The sequence below is a fragment of the Eublepharis macularius genome, chromosome 5 (assembly GCF_028583425.1).
Source record: "Eublepharis macularius isolate TG4126 chromosome 5, MPM_Emac_v1.0, whole genome shotgun sequence".
Lineage (NCBI taxonomy): Eukaryota > Metazoa > Chordata > Lepidosauria > Squamata > Eublepharidae > Eublepharis > Eublepharis macularius.
The window spans coordinates 82,332,232-82,345,644 of NC_072794.1; the positions used below are offsets into that span (position 1 = coordinate 82,332,232).

Below are 13,413 nucleotides of genomic sequence, written 5' to 3' on the forward strand. Positions count from 1 at the left end.
AAGTCTAGATGTGGGGAACATTGTTTGCTGGAACATGGAATCTGGCAGAGCAGGAAAAAGGAAATGGAAGTAGGAAGTTTGGTGTATGGCAAGACTGTCAGTCAAAACACACGAGACAAAATACCTAGATTCAACTCGTGTTCTCTTACCTAAAGGTTTGCTGGGAAGTGTAGGCGTCCTTGCAGCTTAAAGTTTAGCATTTACAGAGCAGCAGAGAGGGATGTGCGGGGGTCCTTGCAGCTTAAAGTATCCCGGTGCAGCCAGGTGTCGCTCTGCAGGGCCAGGCCGGGTGAGGGGAAGGGAAAATGCCGTGATGCACCTTGAGAGTGGGAGGAAAGGCGCCCCATGCCTGCACTTCCCTCCTCGCTGCTCTGTAAATGCTAATCTTTAAGCTGCAAGGACGCCTACACTTCCTGGCAAACCTTTAGGTAAGAGAACATGAGTTGAATCTAGGTATTTTGTCTCGTGTGTTTTGACTGTGTGTGTGATGCTGTTTGGCAAGTTTTAGTATTATATAATGAATCCTGCTTGGACTCGCTTGTGATTCAGTTGTCTCACAACACAGGCATGGATTGCTCTCAGAAAACAACAGTGATTCTGTGTTGTTCAATTTTGTCCTTTATTGTATCCTTTAATCCTGCATTGGCATCCAATTCGTTACCCTGTGTAATAAAAAGGTAGCACACAATCAAGAGCAATTCGGTTGACATTCACTATGCCTGTACCGGTTTTCGTAGCAGTTCATTCGAAGCATGACACTATGGACTTCAACCACAGTCTTTGGACTCAGTTCAATACTGCACATATTCCTGCAGTAAGATTTATGCCTTGCATTCAGAAAGGGCTCTTAAATCAAGCAGACTAACATCTCCAGCTCTGGGATCCTTGGAGATAAAATGCTGGTGTTCTAACAGATGATTCATGTCTAGCCTTAAAGAGCAAATAGCCTTATTTGTGCAGCAATGTCCTCAGTGGAAAGGCTGCATGTGGCTATGATTCTTTTATTCATCATCCATTTATATTAAAAAGTTGCATTGCACTGAATTTAAACATCCTTGAGTTTTGCACTGCTTCTGCTTGAAACAAAATTAAAACCCCATTGGACTGTTTGGTGCCCAAACTATTCTGTTGCATCCAGCTTAATCTACATTTATGGGTTAAGGGCACTTCATTTTAAAAATAAACACCTAACAGTTAGCAAAGTCTACTGAATTCATTTGATAAATAGTAGACATGACCCATCACTTCCTGTGTTTACAGTTCACAAAGCTAAGTATTTGAGAATGATTGCTCAAAGATTGTCTTGAGACCTTTGTCTCTTTCCAGTAGCCCTCTGCTAGGTTTCATTGGCTTGGATCCAATGCTACACAGGTACAGCAGTAATAATGGAAGAGAACTTTCAGGTCCCTCCTACTACAACCTGCCATGGTCCGCAAATTCAGCCCATGGGTGATGAGTGGACCCATGGGAGCAGCAGGGGGCAAAGTTGGGATCAGATGTGGAAATGGGAACCAATAAAAATTTCTCCTCTCCTTCTACTAGCAGAAGGGTCCTCTTTCAATGGGAAACAGGCTGGGATCCAAATCATTATACTGCTGAATGTTCAGAAATGTACCTAGCAATTAGCCTTTCTTAGGCCTCATAGGTGTACTGCTCTTCTTCAATGCGTCAGTGTTCAGGCTACAAGAATACAAGTAAGCTGCACACTGTCTTTATATATGAGGCCTTCAGGTGTGGATTATACCCAATATTTATATACATTTCTTCCATTGCACAATTACCTTTATAAATTCAGAATATCCACCATCTTTCATCCTCTGTAAACTCAGTTAACTGTGATCAGCGCAAACATGACTGATATAGTTTTAAAAATGCTTTATTTACTTTATTACATCTAATATTTCGATTCATCCACTTTTTTAAAAAAATAAGTGCATTTCTACTTTCAGAATTTCATATCTACTTTGATTTGATTGCCCAAACATTTATATTGAATTTTAGCCCACGTACTAGTGTTGAATCCCTTGAGATGTGAAAATGTTTGTTGTACCATATGGAAAGACAGAAAAGAAAGAGTACACCACCCTCCAGCATCCTTATAGGTAGTGAAGACCGAGAAGACTAATCCCTAGAAAACTAGAGCTACCCAAGAAAATTCAATTGCACTTAGAACAAGCATAAAATATACAGGCACCATTGTAGATTTGCTGTATGATATTACTCTACCAGTATAATGAGAACTGTTTTGCTTTAGAAATTAGTACATTTCAGCTGAAGACTGAATCTGTGTTTTACGTCTGCTCAGAATTTGCTGTGGGTATGTAGACCCTCAGTATGAGCCTACGTGAAATGAAGAGGATTTGACACCTCAACAGTGTCCTCTAAGGCTGCCGATTTTTACTGGTCAATCTATGATATATGTGACCACTTACGACACACACCCCCACACACATTAGCAGTGAGTTTTTTGAGGACCCCAGATAGGAAACTGAAGTAGTAAGGTGAGTTTCAGAGCTGTCCACCATAGGATTTGCTCTCTGTTTAGCACTCCACTATTAATGGATCATTTGGTGATGGCTAAATCAGAATGTTGGTGAAACTCTTAGATGTCCAGTTTGCCTAGATGTGTCCCCGAAATAGTTACTACATGATACTGTGAATCAAGCAGGAAATTTACCTTGGACTCAGGGCAAATTCATTTTATATCCATTCTAGTATTGGTAAAATATTGGTGTGATTGCTTGCTCTTCACCCTCCATTTACTACACCATTGCAATTGGAAAATGAGCTGGCCATAGTGATTTTGATTGCAGGAGAGTCTCATGTTGGAAGAAATCATAGACATCCTAAGGCACACCACCAAAACTCTGCCCATGCCTCTAACTGGTAGAGATGCCTACCTCCAGATGAGGCTGGAGTTCTCTTGGAATTCTGACTGATCTCCAGACTACACAAATCAGCTACCTGAAGAAAATGGCAACTTCATATGGTGGACCTATAGCATCACATCCCTGCTGAGCTCCCTCCCCAGGCTCCATTCCTAAACATCCATGAATTTCCCCATCCAGAGCTGACAAACATATTAACTGGTTAAGATAATTATGTGATTTGGGCCTCATTTTCAGTATCCGTGTGAGACCAGCAGTGCTCATTTGAGTTCCTTTCCCCTCAATTTGTATTCTTGTTTTATGGCAAAATCATCTGTTTACTACAGTAACATCTATTGATTCTATTTCTCAGGCACCATAGTTGACATATCATACCATTACACAGCACAGCTCATCTTCAAGAATTTCACTTACTCTTTCCACTATGTTAGAGCACTTCCTAGGAGCATAGCATACATATGACAAAGCTTTTTACTGTGCATGAATCATCATCGACACATAGGGTTTTTTTCTATTTGGCAGCAGAATCCATTAATCCATTCATGGCTAGCATGCCTCTGTTTGTACATTTCTGCCTGCACACACTGTCCCACCATTTTGAGGAGCAGGGTTGGTACACTGCCTTGTTCGCCTCCGAGACTGAGACTGACAGGGAGTCCAAGGTGTCCAGCAATTCCACATACCATGTACTGGAGAACCTATGATACAATTATTTATTATTAGAGAACTAGATGATATTACAACTCAGGATTTAGGATAAACAGAGTAAACACAATTACTCTTTCACTTGCTTAAGATTGATTCACTGCTATAAAATAAGATAGAGATGATATCAAGCTGAATCTAAAGTTTCCATTCCACAAAGGATGGAGCTTTCCTCAGATGTCAGGACGGAGCCTTCCACCAATGGAACAAGCTTCTTCTGCTGGAACAAAGCTCTTTGCACCAGCAGAATTCTCCTTACATTGGGTGAAGTCTTTACTTTTCATGGGATGAAAGTTTTGGATCCACAGACCTTTTTAACTACTTTGGACAAGCTTGACAGTGATGGTTGCTAAACACTATTAACCTACTAGATTCAAATTTCAAAAGAAAGCCCCGTTAACCTTATAGAACAAAAAACAGCATAACAGGTGGAGGGGGGGACACACCTTAAAGATTAAAATATTTATTGTGTCTGCTCTACCACATGCAGCAGCCCAGTGAACTCAAGTGGGGCACAGGGAAACTCAATATTAATATCACTGTGAACATGTAGTAGCATTACTTTTTATAGCAAGGAAAGGGAAAACAAGTGAGGTTGCTGATCTCAGAGACAGTCACATGTGTGTTCTGTTGTTAAAATATAATGCACAAGGAAGAATATGTTCCTTTGGGTTCTTGTACAGCAAAATGCATATTATTGTCAATCTTCTTGCTCTTTAGTGAAGATTCTTCACTTAGAAGGGAACCACTGGGTCCGATTCGTTCTCTGTGTGTATACTAGTCAGATTTTTTCTAAGCAAGAAGGAAGGAGCAGCTTTCTTAAGGCTGTTTTTTTCTGTTCCATTAAGTTCTAGTCCTGCTCTTTGCATATTTGCAGTTCACACTTATAAAGAACCTAATGGGGATTACTTATAAGGAACTGCTTCCATGTGTTACTTCATAGAGCAAGCATCAGATATTTCCCACAAGTGGATCTTCTGATGAAGGGGGAGGTAATGGATGCGATCATGCCATCAGCCTTTCTTCATAAACAGAGTAGCAATAGTAGAAATACTTCTAGCTGCATATAATATATCCTAACTGCAGAGGGCTGGGGGGTAAGCCTTTAACATTTATATTCTGTTGATGTCATTCTTTGGCTCGTTTTTTGTAGTTTCTGGTATGAATTATGCTACAGGCACATTTGTTGCCTCTAAAACCTTCTTTGCTTAACCTGGCTTACTTATCATAATCACTTGAGCTGTTAATTTTATTCCTGTGGAAGGCCCTTAGGCTGCCCAGCATGTACATGAGGGAAAGCACCAGAGGTAGGTGTTGATTGATGGGTAGGGTTGGAAAGGTATCACTTTATTGAAAGTCAGAACAAAGTCTTTCTTCAATGAGGTCCCCTTACCTGCTCGCCTTGTGTTCTCACACGCTGCACCCTGCGAGCCCTGCTGGCACTCACAAATACAGGAGGACCCAATCAGCATTGGTTCACCATTGTTTTGGCAAGGACCACAGCGACAGGTATTGAACTCAGTTAAGTATTCATCTAATGCCCTTTTCAGATTTCTCCTTTTGGTTTCAATATAGGCAAGCTTGGTCCTACGCAGTATTTCATGTATGGGCTGTAGCTGTAAATAATAGAGGAAGAACTGTGAGAAAGACTTATTTTTGGTACTTTTGTTCAGAAAATTGTAAAAGAGAGCAAACAGTTTTGGGACCACTGGCATAAAGTATCATGTTTATACAATGATTTGAATTTGTGTCCCTGGACCCTGTTGACTTAAATAACTATTGCCCACTGGCTAACATTCCCTTTTTGGGTTCCCAAGCAGGTGGTGGCTAGCTACACATCTTCAGGTGGGTCCTGGATGTAATGGATTACCTATACTCATTTCAATCCAGATTCAGATCTTGGCTTGGGATGGAAATGGCCTCTGTCACCTTGAATGATGACTTTTGCCACAAAAGTGACCGGGGAGTGTACCTCTGTTGATTCTTCTGGACCTCTCATTGGCTTTTGATACCATCAAGCATAATATCCTTCTTAATAGGATGTATGGATTAGAAGTGGGGGCACTGCTTTGGTGATTCTGCTCTTACTTTACTGGCTAATTTTAGAGAGTAATTATGGGAGACAACTGCTCAGCCATGTGTCATTTATGCAATGGGGATGTGCAAGGTTAGATCATGCTATTTAAAATCTACATGAAACTGCTAGGAAAGGTTATCCAGGGATTTGGAGTGAGATGTCACCAGTACGTGGATGACACCCAGCTCTGTTTTTCTTCTTGTGGGTCTGATGCATGAACATTGTAACATGATTAGGGTTGCCCACTCAAGGTTCAGAAATTCTTGATTTGAGAGTGGAACCTGGGTAGATTGTGGGTTGGTGTGCTATAGAGTCCACCCTCAAAATATGCCTTAGGGGAACTGATCTCTGTTGCCTGGAGGCCACTTGTCTTGAGGTATCCAGGCCACACTTGGTCGTTGGCAACCTGAAACAGAATGGATCAGCTCCATCCAGACATGAATGAGCTGCCGTTAGTGAACTGAGTAGCTGTTTGAGGATGGTGGAGTTAGTCTGTCCCGGAAGGGGAGCAGTGCCATAGCTTAGAGGTTCTGCTGGATCCTGGCCTATGGTTAGAGGATTAGGTCTCCTCTATGGCATATAGCAGCTTTTCCCAGCTTTGGCTCATAGGCTTGATACGGACATTCCTTGAAAAGTGTAATCTGGCCATAGTGATCCATGCTCTCATCACATCCAGATTAGATGCAATACACTTTATGAGGGGCTGCCTTTCAAAATGGTCCCAAAACTTTAACTGGTTCAAAATGTGGCAACTAGGCTACTGGCAAGGGTTTGTTTCAGGGACTGAATCACCCCTGTGCTAAAAGATCTTCACTTGTTATTAGGCTTACCCTTTGACTGCTTATGAAGAGCAAACTCCCTGTGATTTGATCCATTGCCCTTTGTCTCTCTGAGTGCGGGGTGGTGGTGGTGGTGGTAAAATAAAAAGAAAGGATCCAGCCTAGTTGCCAGCACATCATTTCTAGGTACAACCCAGCACCAGGAAGTTTTACCATAGAGGTGGGTTTTGTACCTAGAAGTGATATAGTGTTGGGAAAGTTCCCAACATCACACACCCTCCTATCTCCCCCCGCCCCTTTACTGGTTACCCGTCTGCTTATGAGCACAATTCAAAGTTCTGGTTGTTACCTTTAAGGCCCTATATGGCTTGGGATTAGGGTAGCAGAAGGATCATCTCCTCCCATACAATCCAGTCTGCCAGTTAAGATCTGCCTCCCAAGCCCTACTGTTTACGATCCCATCTTCAGAGCTAAGGCAGGTGGTGACTAGAGTCAGGGCATTTTCAGCAGAGCGTTGAACTAGTATCTGAGAGACCGAGGTTCAAATCCCTACTCTACCATGGAAACTTGCTGGAAGACCTTGAGCCAGTCACGCGCTTTTAGCCTAACCTACCTTACAGGGTTGTTGTGAGAATAAAATGGTACTGAAGAATGTAAGCTGGTTTGGGTCCCCATTAGAAAGGCAGAATCAAACTGAAGTAAATAAACAAATAAGCTACTGTGTAATGTTATGATGTTTTTATTTTTATTGTTTACCACACCAAGAAATGTTGCCTGTGGGGCAGCATGTATATTTTCTAAATGAATAATAAAGTATGACTGGAAGTTCATGGTGTATTCATCCTCACAGATTTACTTTTATGGGCTAAACTGATCATTTGCCAAAGTCAGAGATGCAATAAAACGCAGAAGAACACCCCAGCAGTAAACCTTAGTAAACCATTACCTCCAAAGACAATTCCATCCATTCATATTTGTAACATCCCTGATAGTGATACATTTTTGTGTGCCAAAAAACTGAGGGCTGCACACATCAAACTGTTTGAAACTCTTACAAACCTGTCACCACAATGAAAATAATGTTAAAAAAATCATAGCACTAATCACATATCCATACCTAGTTTATATGTTTTCCTTGAGAATGTTTTTAAAGATCTAAGAAATAGAGATGGGCATGAAACGGGGAAAAAACAAACCCTGAGTTTCATGCTTCGTCATGTTCCACAAATCACGAACCACGAACTTTCACGAAATTGTCCCGTTTCACGAAACAATTCATTAAATTCGTGATTCATCAGATCCCAGGGCCCTACAATGGTCCCATTCATACCCAGAGATGCCCGACTTGCAGGGAGACTTCAAAGGTGCCCTCACCCAACAACCTTCCCAGCAAGGACAAGAGCAGAAAATAAGTCTTTTCAGCCTCTTTTGAAAAAGCAGCAAATCCAGCTAAAAGCTCCCAAATCCACTCTCTCTCACTCCAAATCCCAGCAACAGCTCCTTCCTCTCCCTCTGTCTACTGGAACTGAAAGCAGGAGGCACAGAGCTGTGCCTTATATAAGAAACGCTCACATAGAGCAGAACAGGAGCTCTCTGGTTGGCAGACCTGCCTAAAAGGCTTTGGAGGGATGAGATTGGTGTTCCCATGGCTACAGAAGGCCCATCTCCCCGCTGCTCATTGCTCTCATAGAACAGAATGGGAGATCTCAGGTTGGCAGGGAGAGCAGCCTATCAAGGTTATGTGGGCTAAGAATGGGGTTTCCATGGTGACAAAAGGTCCTCAGACATTCTGGGCCTATGTTGCCTAGGGAATCAATGGATTGGTGCCAGCTTGTCTGGCATCACAAAGCATTCACGAATCGAACGAATCAGCTCCAAAAGTTGTGGATTTTGTGAAAAATATGGCCCCAAAAAGCGCATTTTTGCAATACACAAATCAGCCCAATTCAACACGAAATTTGATTCGTATTTTGATTCGTGCCCATGTCTACTAAGAAAGTATAATCTGATATATCTAAAAGTAGCAAAAATTATCAACCTCCAGAATGTTAGTTTAGATAGAGGAGAACATAATGTAGTAAGGACGGCATACTTGAATCTAGAAGTATTTCATGAAATAAAGCTTCAGCATAATTCTTGTTCCAGCCAAAGGCAGAGGTACGCAGTTCAAAGGAACAATAGTGACTCAATGCTGGAAGAAACTGCTTTATATGCAGAAGGTCCCAAGATTAATCTCCAATGGCTCCAGTTAAAGGATTTCATGTAATAAATGTTGGGAGAATCTCTCTCTGCCTGAGATGCTGGAGAATCTCCAATGGAGTCACCAACGGTCACAGTAAAATCTGGAAGGCTGACTCAGTATAACACAGCTTCATACAGTTACTCGAAGGCATTTTTGGAGTGGATGCAGGCTAACAAGCTGAAGCATAATTCTGATGAGTCTGAAGTGATAATAGTGAATGGAAGGTATCACCCATTCTGGATGCAGTTGCACTCTCTTGTACTTTGGGGGTGCTCTTGGACCTAGGACTGCTTGATAAGCAGGTGGCAACTGGGGCCAGGAGTGCCTTTTACCAGCTTTGACTGATTAGCCAGCTGTGGCTTTCCATGATAAGAAAGATCTGGCCACTGCAGTGCATACCCTGGTTACAATCAAGATTACATTATTGCAATGCACTCCCTGTGAGGCTGCCCTTGGAAAGGATTTGGAAGCTTCAAGTGGTGCAGAATGCTGCGTACAGGATGCTGAAGGGGTGGGTCATAGGGAACATATCTGTCCAGTCCTGCTCATCTACAAGGGTTTCATATTTGTTTCCAGGTACAGTTCAAGGAGCTGGTGCTGACCTTTAAAGCCCTATATGGTTTGGGACCAACATACCTGAAGGACTGCCTACTCCCTTATAAACCTACTCAACCACTGCAGTCATCTTTGGAGGCCCTGCTTCAGGTGCCCCCACCTTCCAAGGTTAGGTGGGCGGCGACCTGAGAGAGGGCCTTCTTAGTCATGGCACCAAAACTCTGGAACTCTCTTCCTGAGGAGATTTACCTGTCACTTTCTGTTGCTGCCTTCTGCCTGTGGGTAAAGAATTTTTTGCATGGTGTTATGTATTGGGCTAGCTTCAATAAACGCTAGGCTCCTGTCTCTCTTCTCGTTGGTGGTTTATTGTTGGCAGCAGCCAACTGGTCCTCTTTAATAAAGACCAATCACAATCTTGTAAATACGTTATTATGTATCATGGATTCTAGTTATGCGTTTTTCATTGGTTGTTGTATAAACGGGGGGGCATGTCTTATGTGTATATATTGGCTTCTGTTGGGCCTGTTCCCTGGCCTGGTCTGTCTGTTCCCACTCAATAAAGATGTTGCTCTGAGCCTAAATCCTGACTCGCTGAAATCACTATGAGCAGAAATCACAATACTTAATACTTGGCTTGGTACTCTTCAGTGATCTCTCCTCCCTCCCTAATGTTTTAACTGTTTTTATCTTCTGTATTTATTTTAAGCTCTGGTTTCACATGGTTTTAATGGTATATTTTGCGTGCAAGTTTTATTGGTTTTTAAGGTGAGATTTTAATCTGTATGTTTTGATTTGTTAACCACCTTGGTGGGCTTATGAGGGCAGAAAGGTGGGGTAAAAAATCAAATAAATAAATAAATAAATAAAACCCCAGATCTCTCTAAGAGAGCAGCACATTATTTTTCTTTCCACAAATCACTAGCATGAAATTGGTGCAGCTGCATTATACAACACTCATCTGTAAAGTTCTTTTACAGATAGGTACTAAAAAATTTTCAAGCATTTGGCAAATAAGCAGTCATCCTCCTGCAAGTCTGCAGTCTCCTATCAGATGCACACAATCAACACTACCTTAGGAGGCCTGTCAGATTCTAAAGACATCTGTGCACAAAACGTGAAAGAGGAAAAAAGTCTACCCAGGCATCAATATGAAAAGGAAGAGGAAGAGAGAAACACACACTGAAATAGCCAGTCACATGTTATTTGAACAAACATGTTAGATATTCCCTTGCTTCATTATTTCTTGAACATACTCTACAGAGCCACATGGAGTTTTCTGGGGATCATTTGGGAATACAAAAAGTAGGCATTCTCCCCTCTTCCTTTTTTGCAACTAGTCCTCCTCAGCCTTTATTAATGCTACTGCATAGTGGTTAGAATTAGACATGGGCACTAACCAAAAAAAATTAACGAACCAGTGGTTCGTGGTTCAGTGCCGCCAACGAACCCGAACTAACGAACCAAAATGAACTTTTGCAGACAGAGTTCAGGCATTCCCCCAGCTCCGTTTCCAAGGGAATTGATTGATGGTTCCTGACTGTCTGGCTTCACGAACCGCGGGCGAATGCAACGAACTGGGCTTCCAACGAACGCTGGTTCATTGGCCATGGACCCTCACGAACTGCTGGTTCACGAACAGACAATCGGGCAGTTCGTGGGTTTTTTTGGTTCTTAATGTGGTTCATGCCCATGTCTAGTTAGAATGTTTGACTAGGACCAGGGAGACCCAGGTCCAGATCCCCACTCTGCCATGGAAGCTTGCTGCCTGACCATGAGTCAGGCACTTGTTCCTGGCACTACATGGTGTAGCTGAGGGACTTCAGGGTGGTGGCTCCCCGATTGTGAGGCCCAGAGCCACTGCCCTAGATCTCCCATTCCTAAGAAAAAGAGTCCTGTGTGGTTAGATTTATAGAGCATGAAAAAAGTTCTTTGTAGTATTCATGAAGAAATTGCTCAATCTTTCTTCCTCACTCACTGTTTCCAGGTTCTGCAGCACTGCTGTGGAAAGGGACCATGCTCCTATGATATAGCTGCACATCTTATGTGGTACTGTGGGAAATAAATGGCTGATCATAAACACTGTTGTGCATCTGTTTGTGACTGAAGAGGTTTTCTCAAAGGGCCTATGGCAGTCAGAGCCAAGGCAGATCTTGCATCTACTAAGTCAACTTTGCTGCCCAAAACACAGTGTGTCACAAGAAGAGAGAGTGGCTGCATTGCATAAAGGGTATTACAGAGCAAATACTTACAGAGACAATTTATTCTGATAATCTAGGTCACTTGCTGCAGAAAAAAGCACTGCCAATTTGATTTGTAAAAATATTTATTTCCCATTCTACATACGGCTGTCATTGAGACCATTAATATGAACAGTGCTATCCTACAATATTTACCTATTTCAGAATAAAGAAGGGGCTGTGAGGCTGAGGAAGAGACAGTGAAAGGAGGCAGATAAGCACAGTGCATACAGCTGTCAGAATGCCTGACATATTGTACAGGGCAGTCTGTTTGCTGAGGTTTTGCTTCCTGAAATTCACTAAGGCAAAAGATTGCCATGTAAGGACTCTTGCATGGCCTTGGCAAATGCTGTTTTGAAATAATATTAGTAGAAGACTCTTTGGCAAACAACAATGAGTCACAGATAAGAGGACACTGAAGTGGACATAAGTAATTATTAGGTGCTTGAATCCACTCCAAACTGAACATGCTGGCAAAGCAGCTAGAAACAGCCACTGAAAGGTTACAGAGTGGCAATAGGCAAACAGGAGAGAGTTGTATCCAGAATTAATGGAAAATTTGTGCTCAGAATGCCCAGGAAGTGCTGAGTATCTTCTCTCATAATAGTTTATCTTTCAACCCCCCCCCACCATGCAATCTGTCATTTCTCCTCAGTCCTGCTAATCAAGGATAATATCTGCTTCCAAACTAAATTTCATACCTTCTGCTGCCAAAATCAGAAGCTAATATGCTTGTTAGCTAGATAGAAGAAAAGGAAATGAAATGGAATCACTGCCAACAGATAAATTTACCCGGAAGAGTTTCATTTCTTTGCACAGATGTAGTACCAGAGAAGCAAGTATGAGATCTCCCAGAAGTTTTTCTCTTTACCCAGAATTTCAATGGACAGCACATACTCCTCCATTCTCCACTAAAGCAATCACATTAGTGGCCATCTTGCTACAGTATCTTGTGAAAATCAGCAGTGCATTATGGTGGTGATATGGTATGAAAGGGAATTACTTTCTGCTCCTTCTTGATCCCTTCATCTCCCCCACCCCTCACCGTATGGCGAACGTTGTCAATTGGTAAGATTAGGGACAACTAGTCCCTAGCAACAAGTAGCAAGTTCAAGAAGCTAGATGAACACCAAATAGTTATCCACAAGTAGATGTTGAAGTCATTTCTTGGAGGGGGACAAATACATTTTTGTGGAACCTCTTTTCATACCCTGCCTACCCTGGGTAACAGTTAGGATGTGCATAATTAAAAAACAAGCCAAAGATACACAGAGAACTCAGTGGTTTGGCTCATTAAAGCAGCTTCTGGAAAACTGCATCAAATTTTGCTGTGCCATGCCAGACCAGTTGGCAATGGATCATTCTCCTGCTTGCATGCCATGCTGGCACCACTTGTTTACCACCATTGTGTGCACCCAGCCACTGCCACTGCCACTTTTTGTGGGGGGCTTCATTGTTGTGAGAGTTCCTGTGCTTGAGGAGAAACTCATTGGATCAATAGATTTTTGGATGATATGAAAAGAACAGTGTGTGCATGTGTATGCAGCTGCTCAACACTTGCTTTGACACATGCCTTCCCCATTCCTTGGGCTGCGTAAACACAGAACCCAGTTGTTGCATGCCCTCAGACTTGGTGGATCGATGGTTTAGAGGGAGGACTGTGTTTTCAGTGTAATTTTGGTGCCATTGCATGCAAAAACAGCTGGCCCAGAGCCTTGCCCCTCTCTTGAAGAGTGTGGGTTTGCACAGCAACCAACACAAGTGCAAGGGACTGAAATTCATGAAACAAAAACCCCAAACAGATCAGTTCCAAGCCGGCATCACCTCAGCCAGAACCAAGACTGAAATGGAAACTTTCTAGATGCACATCCTTAGCAGCAGTTAGATATGAATTGCAGACTGTCCTCTGTTCTTGTGTGTGAACTGCAGA

At 42.4% G+C, this 13,413-nt stretch overlaps 1 protein-coding gene across 1 annotated transcript in view; it reads right to left on the reverse strand.

The window, feature by feature from the left end:
- Positions 1-1,858: 1,858 nt before the first annotated feature.
- The window catches only part of C8A (complement C8 alpha chain), a 54,391-nt gene continuing 42,836 nt past the window's right edge, over positions 1,859-13,413 (reverse strand). The window contains exons 10-11 of the mRNA XM_054981607.1: positions 4,987-5,209; positions 1,859-3,586 (exon numbers count right to left, since the gene is read on the reverse strand). Coding sequence (XP_054837582.1) covers positions 3,435-3,586; positions 4,987-5,209 — 375 coding nt within the window. The 3' untranslated portion in view covers positions 1,859-3,434. The remainder of the gene's footprint in view (positions 3,587-4,986; positions 5,210-13,413) is intronic.